This window comes from Platalea leucorodia (genome assembly GCF_965183815.1).
Source record: "Platalea leucorodia genome assembly, chromosome: 2".
Taxonomy (NCBI): domain Eukaryota; kingdom Metazoa; phylum Chordata; class Aves; order Pelecaniformes; family Threskiornithidae; genus Platalea; species Platalea leucorodia.
In genome coordinates, this window is record NC_138824.1 from 110,733,480 (window position 1) to 110,754,110 (window position 20,631).

General features: G+C 38.4%; 1 protein-coding gene across 1 annotated transcript in view; it reads right to left on the reverse strand.

Annotated features, from left to right (window-relative positions):
• Window positions 1–20,631, reverse strand: part of ROBO1 (roundabout guidance receptor 1) — a gene marked incomplete at both ends in the record, with an annotated part of 537,364 nt that overhangs the window by 39,656 nt on the left and 477,077 nt on the right. The window contains 5 exons of the mRNA XM_082336493.1: window positions 1,907–2,104; window positions 9,483–9,654; window positions 13,243–13,364; window positions 14,638–14,869; window positions 17,314–17,435. Coding sequence (XP_082192619.1) covers window positions 1,907–2,104; window positions 9,483–9,654; window positions 13,243–13,364; window positions 14,638–14,869; window positions 17,314–17,435 — 846 coding nt within the window. The remainder of the gene's footprint in view (window positions 1–1,906; window positions 2,105–9,482; window positions 9,655–13,242; window positions 13,365–14,637; window positions 14,870–17,313; window positions 17,436–20,631) is intronic.

A 20,631-nucleotide genomic window follows, 5' to 3' on the forward strand; every position in this document is an offset into this window, starting at 1 on the left:
ACTGAGGAACAGATGAACAGAGGTTCAACTAAATGAAATCTTTATCGCTACCACACGAAAAAACAACTTAATTCTCAGAGCTTCTATTAATAAACTCTTCTGAGTGTGTAAGAGTGCTAGTACAATATGTATGTGTGGGAGTAGTGAAGTATTTTAACAGATGTCAGGCCTGAAGCTAAATATAAAAATAAATAAATAAATGCAAGACTGAAGAAAGTTTGGGCTTGCAGTGATGGCTTGATGCACTGCAGAGTGGCAAACTACTTTGCAATTTATATTTCACTAAAGATGTTTTTTTCCTTGAAGAATACTTGATAACGGAGATGCAGACCCTACTTTTCTCTGTATTTTCATTAAAATCCCCACCAAATTACACAAAAGATATTTTTACAGATATCGAAAAACACAGCTGTTTTGAACAATAGCTGATGTCATTAAAGTAACCATTTTTAAGGATAAATTGTATGCCTTTTGCTTAATCATAGGTACTGCTGAAAGCATAGTGATGTTAGTTTGATAGAACTGTAGAAAGGCAGTATGGCAGCATGCTATTAGTAAAACAAAACAGCGCAGGCCAATGAAGCGGTATGTCGGGCTCTGTCTTATCTAAGAAATCCTAGCAGAACTAAATCAAAGGTGAAATTCATCCTCAGTTTCTGTGGTTACAACTCTGCTACAACCACTGTGCCTGACATCTACCGTGAGCTTTGATACTTTAACAGCACGGAGGACACCTAAACTCTGCAAGACTCCAGAACTATTTCCATGTATCCGCTCACTCAGTTCCTATTTTTAGCACTGCTTCTTCTTCATAGCAACACACCGCTACTGTTTAAAAACATTTATGTTATATTTGCCTATCTGTCTTTTCCACCACACATTCATTCTTGAAGTGACTAAAGAACGTAATCTCATGACACCTTTCATACATTAAGAAGTGCATACCTTTTAAGCCTAGGTCTATCTTTTGATTGCTAAATATCAAACATTCTCCCTCTATTCCTTCAAAAGCAGGATCTCCCATTTTCTGATGCATGCCAGAATTTATGGTTCTTACTCTAGGAGTGCCTGTGAGGTACTGCTTTGAGATGTAATGAACTGCAGCTTATTGAATTCAGCTTCAACATTGGGGCTTAATCAAAAGATTATTGAATCAGGAGAAATCAAGGTTTTGTTCCAGAAGATCTTCCAGGTAGAGATTCTAGTTTTGTTTGTCACAGAGTATACTGTAAAGCACTGATTGCGCACCGACAATCTGACATAAAAGTTATCAATAACATGAAAACGAAGAGTGCTTTAAGTTAGTCCCACTGCTGCCATTCTAACCGAATGCAGATGCAAGATGTGATAGCCCCAGAATTCAGTCCCAACGAACAGTCTCACAACAGCATTTATGAAAGAGTGTTGGAAAGTATTATTGACTGTTCTGCTTTTGCAAACAGCCACTTCACCACATTCCCCTGGAACATAAGGAAATTCAAGTACACGCACCAAAAGCGTTACTGTAATGTACACCACTGTTAGTAACCTTAGCAGCAAGCAAAGGACCGAACAGGAGGGACAGTGAGCTACCATCCACTTGGCTCCTTTTCAGATGGTACAGTGTCAGGTAGCAAGGGCATATTGGGAGCTCCCAGCTTTAAATCCATCTTTACATTTCTCATTTGTAGGAGTATCTTTATGAAAAGCTAGTCTAGGTATTTTGCTATGCTTTAAAGCCGGGTTTAACACGTTATGTAAATATTGCTGCTTTCTGCATTGGCTCTTGGCCCACACTTCCTGAAAGTATTTAAGTGATTTGACAATTCCTGCGTCGAGTCTTAGAAGAACGAGAGACTGATGATAAAGTAAATAGCCAGTAAACAGGCATTCAGCAGCCAGCAGACTGAAATATATAATACGGCACCTTTTCTGATACCAGCGTAAGTACTAGTCAGTCCATTTCGCTTCTTCCTGTGGCGATATAACCAGATGCTGAAGACCATAAGGATAATCCAACAGGCTGCACCAATTCCAGCAATAAAGGCAGGCTGCCTTACTACATCAGAAATCTGCTGGGCTAAACTGACTTGATCTTCTGAAGACACAGGGTTTCCATGAGAATCTGAAAAACAGACACCCAAAATAGCCAATTAATTTGAATAAGCAACTGTAAAAGGCAGCATGAAAACAACTGACATAACCGTAGTCCAGTTTTTCAAGGTAAAATCCTTAAGACTGCTCTTCAAAATCTCTTTTTATAGGTCTAGATAGAAACGGTTTGTTTTCCATACAAGACAGGTACCTCCAACTTCACTGACTCATTTGTTTACAAAACTCGCTAAAATCAGGCCACTAGGCATACAAATAGGCTCATAAATTTCAAACTTGGGGACTGCTATATTTTTAATTTTTATTTTAGCAAAGCAACACCAGCTTCAGAAAATTATTTGGAAAGGCAGCAAAGAACACAGCAAGTAAAAGAAAGCTCAAGTATGAAACATGCACAGTCTGTTCTTTCAGCTCTGCGAATGGGCAGAAGTCAGCTACCCAAATATCCACTCTCATAACTGAAAATCACAGAAGAATTACAAATTCAAAGTACTTTCACATGAGGTTGGTACTGAGGGATACATTTTAATTTAGCAGTTCCTGACAGATGACTTAAATCTTGTATTACACAGTCTCATGTACTCTTTGCAGTCTCTCACTTCGACCTCAATTAAATAAGACTGAATATTTAAAAGGACATAAAGAAGTAAAAGTACAAAATAACTAATCCTGCCCTCTTGACATGGATGAAAAAGCTAAAGGATAACTAAAAAATGAGTTATGAATCGGTAAAAATAGTCAAGCAGTCTTATTATTACTGAACAAGCAGCCCTTTTCAAAAACAGTTTATCCTTAAATATCCCATATAAAAAAAAGAACATGCATTTTCCCACACACTTTAAAATTTATTTTTTTTTAATAAAGCACCTGTAAGAATCCGTTTTTTCTGCTTGTTCTGAACTGAACTTTTGCAAGAACCTTCTAGGAACAGCAGTAAGAATATTCAGTTAGTGTTTTCTAACTGAAATGAAACAACGCAAAGACAAAATACTGCCTTCCTGATGTTTTACCACTACAGTGAGCACTTACTGGAAATTTCATTACTGCACAGGGTGAGGGCAAGAATTTGAAACCTTTATTCAGAGCAGATATTGCTTTACACATTCCACAGCTTAGCCTTTGAAATTCCCATTTTTACTCTTGTGTAAATCCAACAGTTAGTTGCTTTTTACTATGGGTAGTGACATCATATTCAGAATGAAAGATGAGTGTTTTAAGGAGAAAGGTGCTGTTATTAATTCTATTAATATAAACCATATAAGAAATGAAAACCTACTTACTTAAAAAACAATACCTTTTCCCTATGAACTAAACAGTGGATAGATTTTTATTTTTTTTATGATGACATGTCTTGCATTACTCCAAAGTAAGCCTAAATAAAATATAAGAAACCGCAATACAATCAGGAGATGGAATCACAACAAATCATACAAATAACAAACCTCCTCTGGAAAAGGATACCTTTTTGAATGGGAAATGGTTAAATTAATAACAGCTTCTTCCAGTGAAGAATTCCAGATCTCAGTTTTTGCGACATCAAGGTCAAATACCTATTTTGCCGAGGAATCACCACCGCCTTTGACTGCTATCTTATTGGAAATTTTATTTCGTATTTCAGGTCCCTTTATCGTCTCTGATCCTGAGTGCACTGCCTAGTCTGAAAGTTCATCACGCAGACTCATTCTTTTCTTACTAATACACCCCTTGTGTCTGCTGGGTTTATAGATTTCATGCCTATTTGTGCAAGGTTAAGATGGGTTGCTTCAGATTTTATGGAGACAGCCAAGTGAAGTTCCACTCAAGTGGCCAGATGGGCTTAAACGTATAAAGTATACTGTGACCAATGAATTAAATCTGTCACTCTCTATCTCATCTTTTGTCTCTTTGCAGCTGAGGCCATATTGAGATCTGAAAACTTGCATCATCAGTCTCTTTTCAAAATGAGTAAGCTTACTATTTCTATGTTTTTAAACAGCTACACTACCTTGTACACCTTAATGGAATAGAACAAAAGATTTCTGGAGAACCTATGGTGCTGAATAAATTTAGAAGACTGATACATATTTTTTCTCTAATCCTTTAAATATATATATTTAAAACAATAAATCCAGGGCAAAAATAATCACAAATTCAAAAGCCAAATAAGAATGCTTTTTAAATTCGTCAACAATTCAGCCATACAGAAAGAAAGTAATCTTATCTATATATAAACAATTTGCATTGCTCAGTCAATGTATGTCTGAAGATTACAAAATACTGAAGAATTTCTTTGAACATTTATTGTTCTATTTTTTAGTTAAGGTTCATTACATGGTATTATTTTGCTAGCCATTGCAAGCATAAGAAGAGCATCATAATATATTTGCTTTAGAAACTAATCTTATGGCACATTGTATATGGGTGGACTGTTAGAGCCATTACATTAAATTAGGTCGTATATATTTACACACACGGTGAAGAGAAAAATGCGTATGTGTTCATGTAGAGACATATAAATGGCATCATAGAAAAGAAGATGGAAGGGCATTCAAGAGGCCACATTTGACCCACATTCTGCTCCTCTTACAATTCAAAAATAGAAAGTAAGCTAAATATAAAGCAAAGGGAATTAAATCTAATGAACCCCTTATTACTAAAAATTTCCAGGAACATTATCTTGGAAGCCTTTCTTGGAGAAGGGCATCTTCCCTCTCCGTAATAGTCCTGTGAGATCCTGAATGATCAGTCAGGAAAAAAGCTCTTGAACTAAAAAAAGTACTTTTTCTTCATCCCGGGAAATTTCTGGAAGCTTTGACTGAGATATAAACGGTTCATAATCAACATTCCTGTTCCTGCTTGCACTCCTCGGCGAGACGTGCCAAAATAATAAGTGAACATAAACATTCTACGGCAAAGCACATCTTACTGCCAGAGTAGCAGCCGCAGCATTTAATGTACTTGAAAATGCCTCAGAGTTGTTGGCGCAGGCTGATCCCATAACTCCCTGAAACCAGCATATTATCACAGTGACTCATCCCTTCTTCTTCTGCCTCAAGATAAGAGCCTTCTTTTTAATCACAGATAATGTTGCTATGGCTATTGCTCGCAAGCTACTCGATTCGACTGTCTTGAAGCTCCAAGTTTCAAACTTCAACGAAAACTAATTAGAATTTACATTGAGAATGGAGACCTCTAATTCTCTAATGTTAAATATTATTATTAATAATAATATTAATAATAATGTAAAAACTAACAGTTACATTCTTAAATGTTAAATAGCAGATTAAAATACAATTAAGATTGGAATGCCACAGATTCAAAAAAGACAGGAAATTCCAGGTTCACAGGTGTGCAAGCAACCTTAACTTTGCCTTGCACGTGTACAACCTATGGAGTGGTACTTTTCCATATGCCTGTCTCATTTAGTATACAAAATGTGTGAACACTAAGTAGGAAGATCTAAATTTTGTTGACATTGCTAATTCTGGCAATTCAAAAATTGCAAAACACCTGGAATCTGCAACATAATGTCTGAGTTTTTCCTCAAATATGTGTGCATGATGCAATATGAAAATTATCTGGTAAAATATTACCAGGTTAAGAATATGCTGTTTTGTCTCCTTTCTAGTTATATACGTATCCAAAACTGGAAAAATATCAGTTTTCCACTTCAATCTTATAACATACAGTTTGAGGAGACAGCACTAAACTGGTTTGGAAGGGTTTGCTGTGAGGGAAAAAAACAGATACTTTCTTCGAGTCATTTGCAGGCCACAAGACAAAAATATCAACAAAAACCTTACAACTATCACACTAGAAGTACTTGAAGGGCTGACAGAATAATATCCCTGAAGGCATGCTAGCTAGTTCACAAATCGCATATCCTAAATGAAGCAATCAGAATAATAAAGATTCAATGAGACTTTCTTGTGTTTTGTACACTTGAGACATCCACTTGTTGAATAACGCACTCAATATTTATAATAATTCTGCAGACATCTCTTAATAAATAACTGCATACCATATATTCATACAAATTATGCGTTTAAGAGGAACATTAACTGCAGTTATGGTGCTTCTCAGAGCTGGTACCCTGAACAAAATATGTTGCAGTATGTTCAAATTTCACTACTTATTTGCCAAGAAGCATAGGTAATACTGCCAAGCTATCATAGGTAGTATCCCATCACTGTACAAAGGTTAGGCTGGAGATCAGCAAAAAATGATTTGTTGTGATAATTCTCACCTTTCTGTACGGAGCATTTTTGTAACCAACGTCCTGAAGTTACATGTCGTGACAAGAAAAAAGTCTTGTCACATGTCATGACAAGAAAAAGTGTCGTGACAAGAAAAAAGAATCAAAATTCTATGATTTTTTTTCTCCACAGCACAGTATTATAAGCACAATATAGTGAGCTGTGGCTAGCTCTCATGAAATACAATTTTTTTTTTCCTTAATACCAAAGCTCTTGCAGTCTTTCTTTATGTAAAATATCAACATTTCTTTTAAAACAAACAAACAAATGGTTTTCCAGCCCTTGGAATGCCACAGAAAACTTTAAAAGGTCATTCAAAAGCCAAGAGGAAAACTCAGAAGCCCCAAGGACGGTGTTTTAAGAAGACACATGATTTTTCAGTTGATCTCATGATTTTAAACACTGAAAGGTGATTTTTGAATAACAAGCAAGTATATTGTTGGCTTGTCCCTGATGGCACGGGAAGCCTGGGGTACCGCAGCTCAGCGAGCTGCTTCATGTCAGCTGAGACATGGAAAAATGAAAGAGCTTTGAGCTTACAATTTATACCTGTCTTTGTAACAGGTTAAGTGCGTGCACAAGGTCAGTTATCACAGCTCAGCTGATGCATGGGACTGCCATTGCACGCCTCGGCTCTCGGACAATCCAATGTCTCCTGTCCTCCCCTCTTGTTCCGGAAGGCGGCCTCTGAAAGGTGAAGCTTCCTCCTGTCGCACACCCGGCTGAAACTCTGCCCAGGCATTTCTCACAGTCACAAACCCGGGAGGCACCCTACGCAGCGCGCAGACTCAAATACGAGGTCACTGTGCGAGAAGATAGGCTACGCTAGGGAAAAAGCCCTCTTCTTTGGATGCTCCAGGGCCAGCCACAACCTAGTCTCACAGTTTTGTAAGAAAAACACACTATAAGGAAACAGACGTTTGATTTTAATGAAAAGTTCTTAAAAAAAAAGTGAATATCTAAACCACAAAGTATATCCTGTTTCCACACACAGAATTCTTAATCAGTTTAAAAAAAAACCCCAAAACCGATTGTACTGATTGTACTAATTCAGGTATCAGAAAAAGATTTCCTGAAGGAAATTAGTTAGGATCAGTGACAGAAACGTAGAAACTTGAAGCTGTCAGTGGCAAACACGCAGTTCCTAGAGCACATAGGTACAGGGAGTCAAGACTCTCTCAAGCCTTCTAAAAGTAGCATCCTTAGTCCTCTCTCCTCCCCCTCCCTGGCCTCCCTTCCCTCTCTCTGTAACCATGTAATTTATTGCTGGTGAAAAGTGCCAATTGATGACATCAACAAATTATTTTTTCTTCAGAAGAGCTACCAGAAAACTCCAGTGTCTGCTCCACCCCCATGCTGGGAGCACATCCAAGAACTAAGAATGCGATTCCTTGCGGGGGCTGCAGGAGAACTTGTATCACAGGGTAGAGTTAGGTAAACTGCAGCCATTCCTCTCCCTTGATGATCTTACGTTGATGGGTGCTACTAAAGGGTGTTCCTCTTAAATTTAAGTACTAATTTTCAGCAGCCTCCTGCAGTTGCTGAAAGGACTGCTGCACTGTCTAGGTATTTCTTTATGCTGCTTCTAGTGGCGTGGATCTCCACAAGACTCCTGTATCCAGGTCTTTGCTGTATAACAACCAAATTATGGGATTTCTATACAGTATATGTAGATTTGGCCATGCCACTTAATTAGAAGCAAGCAGTACAGACTATGAAAGCAAACCCCAGCCACAAGGAAATACGTGCATTCTACCAGACTCGCACATTTGAACACCCTCTGAGGCGTGCGATTGCTTCCTGCTTTCTAACACAGTGTCAGTAAAGGCTAGGAACCCAGAAGCAGGCAAAAATCTTACCCTGACAGAGTCTCATTTGTTTCTTTTTCCACTTACCAAAACCCCAAAGTGATTAAGTTCCATTATAAAATTCACCTTCATTTAGCATTTGCTTATCAACAGAGAAAAGGAAAAAAAAATAGTTATGAAGTCTTTGGCTTTGAACATTGAGGTTACCCCATTATTTTACACTCATAAGCCTCACTCATTTAAAATTTTCAAAATCTAAGCCATATAGAACAAACTTGACTTTGACTGGAAAGCTGGCTGTAAGAAGCTGTGAATGGAAGCTGGCTGTAGAAGGGAACAATCCAACAAGTAACTATGGGGTTTTGGACATATTAATGGGATATCATATAAGCTGTGTGCAATTTTGTCGTAAAATCTCTATTAATGTAATTGGGAATCATATCCCTGTATCAGTTAAGTAAGTTAAAGATGACCTTCATTTTAGTAGCCAAGGAAATGTACACGTAATTTTTCAGAGAATATATTAGTCATTCGGTCTTGTTTTCACATGCAGTAATTATAGATTTTTTAATATAAAAAGTGAAATAACAAGGAAGATCTACTAATGATACAGAGACAGACGGGACATAAAGTCCAAAGCAACATGCTGAGTTTGCTTTCACAATTATATACTGTAACCATAAGGTATTTTGATACAGGCATACTGGTAAAGAAGCATATGACCATATCTAAAGCTATTTTAAATAACCTTCAGCTAACCAACAGCAAAGATGCATTTCTCCCAGAAACATCCAGGAGCAATGCCCCTGATCTGCGTTTATGACAGAGAGATGTTTGGCGTAAATGAAGTTAGGAGGTCAAGATTATTGTAAGTCATCTGTGTACCTCTTTTTCCTGTACTCAGGTTATTTACTAGCTTTCACACATAGCTGATGTTTATTGTGCCTAATTTTAGCATGCTCTTGGTTTTTGCTTCAATAAAGAAACATAAAATCTGATCGAGACAAATTACATCCCTAAACTAAACTGAGCCAATGCTTAGTGATTCATACTCCCTTACATGTTTTATTGCACCAGTCTTAAGTGTGAAAATTCAGTTTGAAAAATCAATAACCAAAAAGCACTGCTGAATTGGGAGATTAAAAAAACAACTGTGTTGTTATAATCCCATCTTTAGAATGCAGTTCTAAGGCAAGTTTAAAACCAGAAATGTCAAATCCTGCTATTCCAGAGATCAAGTAACACTATCTATTTCACTTGCCTTGAAAGTATTTCTGGTGCCATAAAAGACAAAAGCAAACAAACAAAAATCATTGAAACCAATAGGTAGGATTACCAGCAGGCTTACCTAATTGGATAAACTGGGGATCGCTTTTCACTCCAGGTCCTGCCCCAGTACTTGCTGCCACTTCCACGCTATATCGAATACCAGGAACTAGGGAGGGGATGATCACAGAAAAGGTGGAACCATCTACCGTCTTGTTTATATGGTATCGACTTTCATTGCCAAGACACCAGACCTGCAGGGAAGTAAGTGTATGGTATGTATAAATGTTCAAAATTCAACACCAAAGGATAAGTAGAAGGAAGGATGACACATTCTTTTCTGCTGGATAAAGAAATCTAGAATTTGTCACTACTCTAACACCTGCAGTCATGGATTTCTGTCCTAGGCACTGTATGAATACTGAAAAGATACTTCTTGTTCCAAAGAGCAGCTCCAACTACTAAAATTATTTGATAGGTTTACCACAATTCATTTACAGTTCAACCAGTGACATCAGTGCTAATAAAACTAAAAGCATTAGTAACATGGAACACGTAAGGGAAGCCCTATAGCCAAGAACTGTTAACATAAACAACAAAGTAAGAGCATTCAGTTAAATGAAATTGCAATTCTCTTGTTCGGGAATCATTTGTCAAGCAAGGCTTTCTTCACTGAAGTGCACGGGCAAGTCTTTCATCATGTGAGGTCACAAGAGAACCAATGTCTCATGCTGGAATCCAAACGTTATCTTTTTTTTTTTTTTTTTTTTTTAAATAGCAGCAAGAGGCAAGGACTAAGTAATATACCATCTTCTATTGAGAGACAACAGCATGATATCGGATCTCATTTTTTGGTTGAGATCAGGACACAGGTCTAACGACTTCACCACTGTATACATTTATACATTTATTACACCAGTGATATTAAATGACTGGGAGAAACAATATGATGAGATACTTTTATCTCTTTAGGCCTGCACCATTGACGTGGCAAGTGCTTTTAAGAGTATGGTTGAACTCCCCACTGCTATTAAAGGTGAAGTAGCAGCTAATCTAGATCTGCTAAAAAATTGATGAAGCTGTGTTGATTTCCTTTTTAATCCCTGCCACAAATGTACTGCTCTACAATGAATATTTATCCAGAAAGTTAAATTAGTTAAATTCAGTAAATCTGTAAAGAAGTAAACTTTCCTGAGAACAGCAGCTTTTCTGAACCTGTGCTGACTGTACACAGGAGGGAAGATTTTGCTTTTGACATTGGAGCTCCTAAAAGATTTAGTACGCAGATAGCTGCTCTTAATCCCTCGTGCGATTCTACAGCTGTGGAGATTGTCAGGTGAGTGAGCTAGAGTTTCACACATAGAACAATTGCTAGGCCCCTTTCTGTAGAGCCATTTCTGCCTGGACACTGGAAATTTTATTTCATTTTCAGGACACTGTAAGACCCTTTTTCCTTCTGCGGATGCCAAGGGTTGAAACAAGGCTAGTGGGACACTGTGAGGATCTGAAATGTATTTTAAGCTCCTTTGAAATAGAATCCCAACACAGCATATACATAGCTGCTGCTGCAGAGCAGGTCAGAGCACGTGAAAAGAAGAGAATCTCCTGTCTATATTCTGATACTAAGTAGAGACTGTTTTAGTCAGTAGTAGTAGTATAATTATTAGTAATATTAGTAATGTTGCTCTTAAATCCTGAAGGATGGTCCATGAAAATGCTCTTATGTAAATAAGAACTTGATAAAGAGAGAAACAAAAGATTTAAATCTACATTTTGACTTATGTCACTTTCACAGAAATTGTTACTGCCACCTTGTACAATGGTGTGTGCGCAAACAATAAAAACAATTTATTATGTACTTGTAACTACGCACTACTCATTCATAAAAATGTTTTGTTCTTAGGTGCTCAAATACATGGAGAAATTCACAAAACAAGAATGTTAAGTTAAACATCAGGTTGTTCAGTACTTGACATATTATATTTGATTGTATACCTAAATAGGCAAGTGAAAACGAACTTTTAGAATGTTATGAAGGACGGAGGAATTCACATTACAGTAGACACATAATTGAAGAAAGCATTAGCGTAACGAGAATTTCTAACTTCATGCTAGGGAAGGAAGGAATGACTTCTGTTGTGATTTGAATTTCTGGCTTTTTGCGTGTGCTACTGACACTTCTTCAATTAAGATGGTATCCTCCTTCCTATTTATTTTATCCTTTAATTAAAGTAGGCACCCTTTTGCCTTAGATCTGAGTTGCTGAAAAAACAAAAGAATTCCTCAAATATGTGTACCTTTTTTTCTGGGAGAAAACATAGGAGATTGAAAAACAAAGAGGAAAGAACAAAGATAAAATTTTACACAACTTTTATTTGGTTTTTTCTTGTTATTAGTTCTTAATCTTAAATCACTGGTTCTGCATCTATTTAGTTTTTAGACAAAAATATTAATTACATATAGCAACTCAAATAGCAATTCCATGTATATTCATTGTGTCTGTTTTCTGTCCATGGTGAAAAGCACAAAGGAAAACAACGGCATCCACACAATAATGTAGATGTGAAACATGGCAGTGTGCCACCTACTGCTACACAAGCACTACAAGATGCTTGTTCCTACACCTGACAGCCTATTACCTCTGAATGCTAGGAGGTATGTTAGGTATTATATCCACTCGGAAATATGAATTTCCTGACTTTTATTGTTTTGTCCTTACAACCGTAACATTCCTCTGATGCACTTTCTTGATGGAAATAATTCCATCTCTTCAGCTCAAGATTTGTCTTTAAATAAAATAACTTTGCAAGTATTTTTTCCAATTATATTATATATCTGAAACTAAGCCATAAACTGATTTTTTTTACCAGTTGACCAGGTTCTGAAAGGCGTTTTATTATTCTAAATTGACCATGAAGCTTAGCGCTCTCTTCCCTTTGCCATTTCTACCGAGGCAAAAAAAAATAGCAGAATGAGTTTTGATGGCTAGGAATATATGTCTACAGCACAGTGTTTTAACCTGAAAAATAACCAAGACATTGTCATTTGAAAAATTTTCTCAATAATGTGCATTTGCAGGAGACTGAAACCAAAGATCCTGCCTCTCAGTGGCTATAAAGCTTACTTGATATCCACAACTAGACATTTAAAATGTCTGTAGCTTGCTTAGGAAAAATAAGCTTTATTTACTTTGCTATATAAATTATCACAAAACAATCTGAACTGAAAATAAATAGTGTATGCTACTAAATGAGCATCAAATAATAAACATTTTAAAACGTACTTACAATTTGTTAAAAATTAAATAGCATAATAAGAACTGTGGTTGTGTGAAAGAGAAGAAAAATTTCTACATGCTAAATACATTTATTATTATACAAGAACATTCTTTACTTGAAAGTTTTCCATTTATTTTAACTACTCAGTTACGAATAATTTACTCGGATCTTAACACTGTTAATTATTATCCCTGAGCTTTTTAACTCATTAAGCCTGTTTATATTTACTACCTCGGCCAATGTCTGAGAGTCACAAAACGGTACTCAAACAGGTATGGTTCCCTCTCTACTTGTGTACGCATTTCTCAAGTTATAATGAAGGCAAGAAGGTGGTTGTGTTGTTCTAATTAAGAGTGTTGACCCTTTGCTTTGACTTACGGAGGCTGTTTTAATTGCCTTCTACCATCTAGACAGAATTACTAAATATGGAGTTTGATTCAGTGATTTTCTCTCTCATTTGCTCTGACTAACCAGTAGATGGAGCCAAGCATCCACGAACAACCTACTCTCTCACTACCTGGGCAATGCCCCCCCTGCCATGGGATGCAGGCATGCCAGCCGTACCTTGTATTCTTGAACAATCCCGTTCTGGTTGTCCTCGGGGGGCGGCTGCCAGGTGACCACAATTGCCGTCCCGTTCCCATCGTTCTTAGTTACTGAAACACTCTGAGGTGGAGCACTAGGAGCTGTTTGTTTGGAAAGAAGGATTGAACGGTTAAGTTTGTCACAGGCAGAAGTGAGCTTTTTTAAGAGGAAGATGGCTTCTGGGCTATACAAATGCATTCTTTGATGCCCCACCCTTCACTGAGGGCAGTTCTTGCCCACAAGATAAAGTGATACAGAAGGAAAGCGATGTGAACCTGCAACCAGGCTCCTGAGTTCTGCTGCAGTCTCGCTCTGCAGGGCAGGAAAAGTCACACTCGTCACCAGACTCTCCAAACTCAGATACTCATTACCTGAATGTCACAGTCCCGAGCACTGAGTTCCTCATTGGTCTCAAATCATCTCACCCAGGATCAACAGTTTTTAAAAATAAAAGTCTATAAATTGACCCCAATAGAATGCTAAATCTCAGTTCCTCTAGTGTGTAAATAATAATAATGAGTAATGCAAAACTTACTAAAATCAGGACAGAATGTGTTAATATTAACACATTTATAATAACAATTTATGGTTTGTATTTTAAATAAGTCTTTCTAAAAACTGGATGCTTAGCTCTTGGGATGAACGCAGTTAAGCACACCTCTTGAACCACTCGCAGCCATAAACCAGAGCTACACGCCATTTATACTGAGGAAGGAAGAGAAAGGGGAGAGGTTGCATATCCCAACAGAGGCACTGAAATACCTATTCAGAGGCACGGGCCGTCTTGCATACCCATTATGCCTAAGCAACAACAAAAGGAAGAGCTTCATGAACCTTCTCTTTTTAGCACATGTATGAGATGGAAATACATAATTTAGTCCACTATATCTGTTGCCCTCATTCATCTTTTCATTTTGTCCTACTGATTGATCCAGATATAAAAGCCTTCGAAAAATGTGGTTTCCATTCCCTCAGCTATAGTGCTTTGATGATTTCTGTGGTGTCTGCTATCTACTCAAGATAGTGATTAGCAAGTGCTTGAATCTGACAGAAGTCACTTGTGACCAGACCGTGAACTCAGCAGGGAGGAGTGCACACTGCAGCGAAGATAAAAAGCGCATTTCCCATTGTGTGTTGGAGGGGATTTTTGCACATCCCTCTCTCTCTGTCTCTCGCGCGTGGTTCTGAATATTTACTTCTGTGTCACCAAACAATTCACATAATGATCAGTCCAACACAGCCTCCTCTGCTGCAGATTGCTGTTCTCAAACAGCATGCACTTCAAACAAAATCAAATAACGAACATATCAGAGGAAAGCAGGCCAGACTATTACTTCAAAAAGGAAAGATGAAGACAGTCTGGCTCCTACTTGCCTTCTTCCAGGGTCTTTGCAAATTTCACCTCACTATCTGCTCCCTGAAACTCATTAAAAAAAGGGCGGGCCTTGATTTCGTAGTTTACACCTTTCTTCAGCTCGGGAATGATAACGCTGTTTTTGGTTGGAGTCCTCACTTCAAAGATTAACCACTCTGACTCTCCATAGGATGCTGGCGTAGGCCGGTACAGAATTTTATATCCTTGAATATACTGGGATTGCTGGTCCACCTGGCAAGACAGCAGAACACACAACACATCCTTTAACAAATATGAACCAGGAATGACATCTGTGACACTATGCATGGTCCTTGGCCTGTCCGTTCATTTTATTCAAAGTAAACAACACGGCCAAAGCAGATAAAGGCTCCTTGCATTACAGCAAATTACAGGCCTGATTCACAAGTGCATTAATCTGTTTGATGCTGGTAGAACTGCGCTACTTTCCGTGGATTTATGAAGGCATTAAAGGGGGGATAACGGAGTTGTATAATATGCCCCAGCTCCGTGAAATGAACAGCCTTTGCATCCACGGAGCAATGGAGCTCAGCACAGGCCAGACTTCTGCCCACCCAAATCTGCCTGGCAGGGCAGGGGGCACACGGGGAAAGGAGGGAGGGCAAGGGCAGGGGGTCTACAGCTCCGCGACTCAGGGTGATGAATACAGAGATCAAAGAGAGCGCCTGCCAACTCTCCCGAGGTGTGGAAGCCTCCCAAAATCCATGAAATGAGCACCGCTTCCTGCCTGCTTCCTTCTGCAGAAAGTGAATTGAAAGGGCAGCCAGCTGGCACTATCTCCATCGCTGGGATGAGGCTGGGCTCTGTCAGAGGGCAGGTTTGTCCAAGCACCTCCTCTGTGTCCACCCACTCAGCGGGAGGCTGCTCTGCTGCAGGGAAGGGGCTGTTTTGAGAGGACTCTGAACAGGCTCATAAAACTCAGTATGGTAACACAGATGAGACGTGGAAAAGCAGATCAAAATGATACTCAGTGGTCCTGAGTGCTTTTTAGACTGAGGTCATTTTATATCACATGTATGCAGAAAGAGATCTTAATGTAAACGAGGGTGGGACTCAATGTGTTTGGCTATAGCTGAAACAGAAAGCTATCTTATACAAGTAATCTCTCACGGAGCATTCACTATCAGTTTCAATTTCTGATGAATAAGAAAGTCCAATAAGAACAACAAAAAACTTCTAAAAAGTGCATCAGATTTTCCCTATTTTCAAAAATCTCATACAGTGATATAATAAAACAGTTTGCTTGCAATTTTACTCCAAAAAACAACACGTTTCTTTTTTAATAATCACATAAAGAATGCATGTGTTAGCTGAAACTGAGGTAATGCTTATTTTTGAAATTGCAGAGAAGCCACAGGCCACCCAAGAGACCGACAAAAACTGCCTGTCTGGAAAAGGTTGTTCTGTACGTAAAGGTCAAACAAAATCGTGCTAGGAACCTCAAAGACGTTTTAAAGTTATTAGTTAAAGCAGGAGATTGCCTGCTGCAGGTGGCCGTACTGCAGGTGACAGTGTAATTACCGCCCAACACAGCAGACATTATTTGTACTCTTGCAGCACTGAGGAGCCCTGGTCATGGACCAGGACTCCGTTGGGCTAGGGCTCTTCTACAAAGTCAAAACGCCTTTTGTTCCTGTTCAAAATGTTCTGCCATGGCATGGCAGGGGCTACACCCTGTGCTCTCCTGCACTGTCTCTACCAATATATTGACATGTTCAGATGGAAGTCCTAAAAAGGCCTCAAAGCTCACTCCCTTTGGATTTATTCCTGCACCTGGTATAATTATCCCCCATTTTTTCTTCATTCTGCATTCTATTTTAAACGTTCTCTTCTTTGAATTACGTTTTCTTATCTCATTGCTTGTACTTGCAGCTTCCTGTGTTGTTCCTTCTCTTCATTTCTACCTCTTGTTTGCCAAATGTCTCCCACAGTAAGCCATATCTAATCCTTTCTCTCACTGAGGCCTCAGCCTTGTAAGCCTACTGGAATCTTTTCCACGTATGTTCCCATTCCCCTTGCTTCAGGACTCCTACAGTATTGTTTCCTCACTCTCATTTCCTCTGCTATACCCTCCATGCGGCCAGCCTCCTGCTTCCTCCCGCCAGGACAACGTCAACACAACATCTGAAAACCATTCGCCCTTTTCGTCTCTTCTCCCTGTACTGTGTGTACTTATAGCACTGTGGGAAAGGACAGGTTCAGTTGAGGCTATATGGGTTTGGGTGTGTTTCTCAGTATGTATGTAGGATGGAGTTAACACTTTCAAACAGAATTATGCAGTATTTCTCTCCACTGGTGACTGACAGGGAAGTGCCCATGTTATCTCATTAGGGGACTGATACACTTCTTACTGAAAGCAGTGCAAAAGCTTCAAATGATATGACTTAAGAAGGCTTTGATCAGTCCTTTAGCTTCCAGAGGAGGACTCTGAAACTCTCACCATATTTTAAGCAGCACTCTCTATGGAGACATAAGCTGGTGAAAATGGGACAAAATTTAATGAAGTAGGAAAGCAAAGCCCAAGGAGCACTCATTCCAGAGAAAAACATTTGCAAGCATACAAACTACACAGCTTCTTCAACCATGACTCCACTGCAGGCAAAGAGTGCTGTTCAGCAGTATATATAACCACCTCCATGATACAGATTTATACTTACAGTCCAATGAACTTCAATTGAGGAGGAAGAAAGGATAGTAGGGTTGTGCAGATGTAGTACCACATCACCTAGTTCCCTCTGGACCTGCTTGTGATCCACACCTTGACTTGTTGGTGGAACATCTGTAATAATTTAAGATTCCATTCTCACAAGTATATAAGATTATTATAATAAGTGTATGCAAATACAAATGAATATATCATAAAGTATGTATTGCTATCACCAATGAACTTTACCCTAAGTACTTCACAATTATGTAAGAAAAAACTACATGAAGTATTTTCCTGAGCAAATCACCAATGCTTAGGTAGTACCAAATCAATGCACTGCACTTTCTTTGACAGAGAGAAACCGAAGGGAAATGCCGCATAAAAAGAAAAACCACACTCAGGGTTGTCTTTTGTAAATTACTACAGCAGCATCTCTTCATTCTTTCCTGCTGGGAGGAGAAAACATTCTATTACCCATTGCAAATTCCAAGAGACTAAGAAACCTATAAAGAAGCTGACTCTTCAGATAAATTCATGGGCAAACTTACTGTTTTTAATTACAAAATAAATATAACAACTGAACAAAAGAAAAATGAGTCACGTGGCTGCAGCTCCTCTGATGGCATGTGACTTCTGCAAACAGGAGGCAGAGCACAGCTGAGTGCTGTCTGGCTCTTCTGACATTTGGTCTATCTTACAGCTAAAAGAACCGTTCATACACATGAAGGGACAAATTCCTCTCAAAATATGCAATGGTACAACAGAAACACATATTTTCTGCATGCGGAGCCCTTAAAAAGCATATTTAACTGAAACGGAATGACTGTCAGACGTATAAAATTTATAGGGCAATCACTAATAGGGTGTCTAAAATATACATGTACTATGGACAGCAGAGTAACATAGTTTCTGTATTGATTTCATATATCTCTCTTCGATCGCTTCATTTTAAACAAATACCATGCTGACTATGGCTAAAAATCACAGACTGGGAAATTCATGAAAAGTACTTACAGTGATTTCTTTCTTTCTTTTTTTTTTTTTTTTAATTAATCTAATTCCAGATACAGAATAATGCATTATATAAACTTTGCTCCAGCCTACTACTACTTCCCTGCCTGACCTCCATAAGTGACAAAGCAAGATCAGGAAATCTTCAAGGGTTCTGTTCACTGAAGATCTTGGAAATTTCCATACCTGTCTGCTTACAAGAAGTGCCAAAGAGAGAGTACACAGAAATTGCATGTATGTTAAAGTATAACAACTACAACTACCATAGTAAGTCACTGTAGGTGTGTAGACTATCTTGAAAGCTGAGGTTTGGCTAGCACCGTTGATGCTGATATAGAAGACACTTATTAAATGGAAGTGCAACAGTTGTAAAGCATGCTTTTTGCATGGTGGTCGTATTCCCAGTTTACCAGCTTTTGGTCTTGCCTAAATAATAACAAAACCATTGTAAGACTGCATTAGGACAAGGCATGAGGACAAGCTTCTTTCCAGAAATATAGCTCCCATTTGGGAACACAAAGCCTATGTCGCTTTGAACTTTTATCATACAGTTTCCTCAACATATTTACAAGAAGATGGGATTTTTTCTCAGTTAAAGAAGCAAACTGAGGTTAGCATGCAGTCAGTGGGTGACAAATCTGGATTCTTAACAAGGAACACTGATAACAACAAAACAATAAAACCCAAAACCCCTCCACTGAGTCACTGCTGTGTCCACATGTAGTATGTTCCAACAAACAGGCCATTTATCAGAGTATTTCCCTCCTCCAAAAGTTTGAAAGCATTAAAGACAGAAGCTTCTGTTTGGAGTGTTGCCTAAATATCACCTTGCTTAGAATGTAACAGGAAAGTCAGTGGAATAATTAGTTCTATCTTTGCTAGTCATAAAAGATGAGTCATGAACAATATGAATCAAACTATTAATAGGCTCAGCCATTTGCACATCTGTGCTATACTACAATACTTGTGTTTTCTTGTTTCGCCTCCAAGCTTCAAGACAGGGACTGTCAGTGAGAACACCTAAGCATATTGTTAATGTTGGTAAAGATGAAGATAGGTTAAGTTCCTGGTCTGGACATGCATTTAGGACAAGTCTACCCTCTAGACAGAAGTGAACTGGGAAATTTTTGAACTTGCTTAGCTAGACCACAACTTACTCAAAACTGAAATGGTATTGGAAGAATGGAACTGCTTTAAAGAACTTGATTACATTTCTTAATACTGATGAAAATTTTATCTATGGTTGTTATTTTCACTCAGGCTTTGTGTGGTTCTCAGGTCTTTAGCTCTACTAGATACCCAGAGGACAGTGAAGCTTTTCCATGCCATTATAAACCATTCAGTTCTGTTGAGTGATCAGAACACTGCCTCATTTGCTGTTTATCAGAGTCGGGTCAGTAATCAGTTCATTTGGGACATTCAGACCCCATACCTCATCTCATCTCCAGGAATGAAACTGCGTGAAAAATGGACTTGTGCAGAGCACTGCAGCCTGCCTGCATAACAACATGTTGCCCTATTCCCAGGAATACAGAAATCACTAAAAGGTTACTAAATCTCTCCTTGGTAACAAACTTAGGAACCCGCGCAATCCCTGTTTTCCGTATGGCCATGACTCTGCTGTCTATATGTATCCATTGAAATTGTCACCCATCAGGAGAAATGCATAATAACAAAGGACAGCAATGTGAAATTGTTCACTCCCCAGGGGAGATGAGAAAGACTTGTTTTCAGACCAACTTCAGAAAAAGTGAAAAGTCACCAAAGGAAAATGCTTTGTTTCCTTTAAGGGACTTCCTTTCAAAAACAGACATGAACTTACTTATGCAAACAAAGAAACAAATGTACAACACAGGCACTCTTAATAAGCCAATGGGTCAATTTCTCCAGTAAGTAGGAAAAGCAGAAAAAAAAAAGATGATCGCTGTCACTTTTACTTTGAAAAAGAATATGTCCAGTTTTTCCCTTCTTAAGAATCTAAGTATTTCTACTGGAAAAATGCAGGCTGCAAAGTTGCAATGCGTTATTCCCTGTACACCATCATAGGTGTCATTTATTTTCTATAGTGAACACAAAGTTATTTTAAATTGTACATAGCCAGATTCAGTCCATACCTGGACTTCAGTCATAGCCGGAGTCAGTGGATGACTCCTTCATCCACCACTACCCAGCCTTTTCTTCCACTTGGCTATATGTAAGCATTATCTCTCTTCCCTACTATTTTACTTTCAATAATTGTATTACTTGAAATAGTTTGTAATACTTGAAATACTTTTAGTATATTGCCAAAACCTCTTCTTCACTGTCTCATGATGCC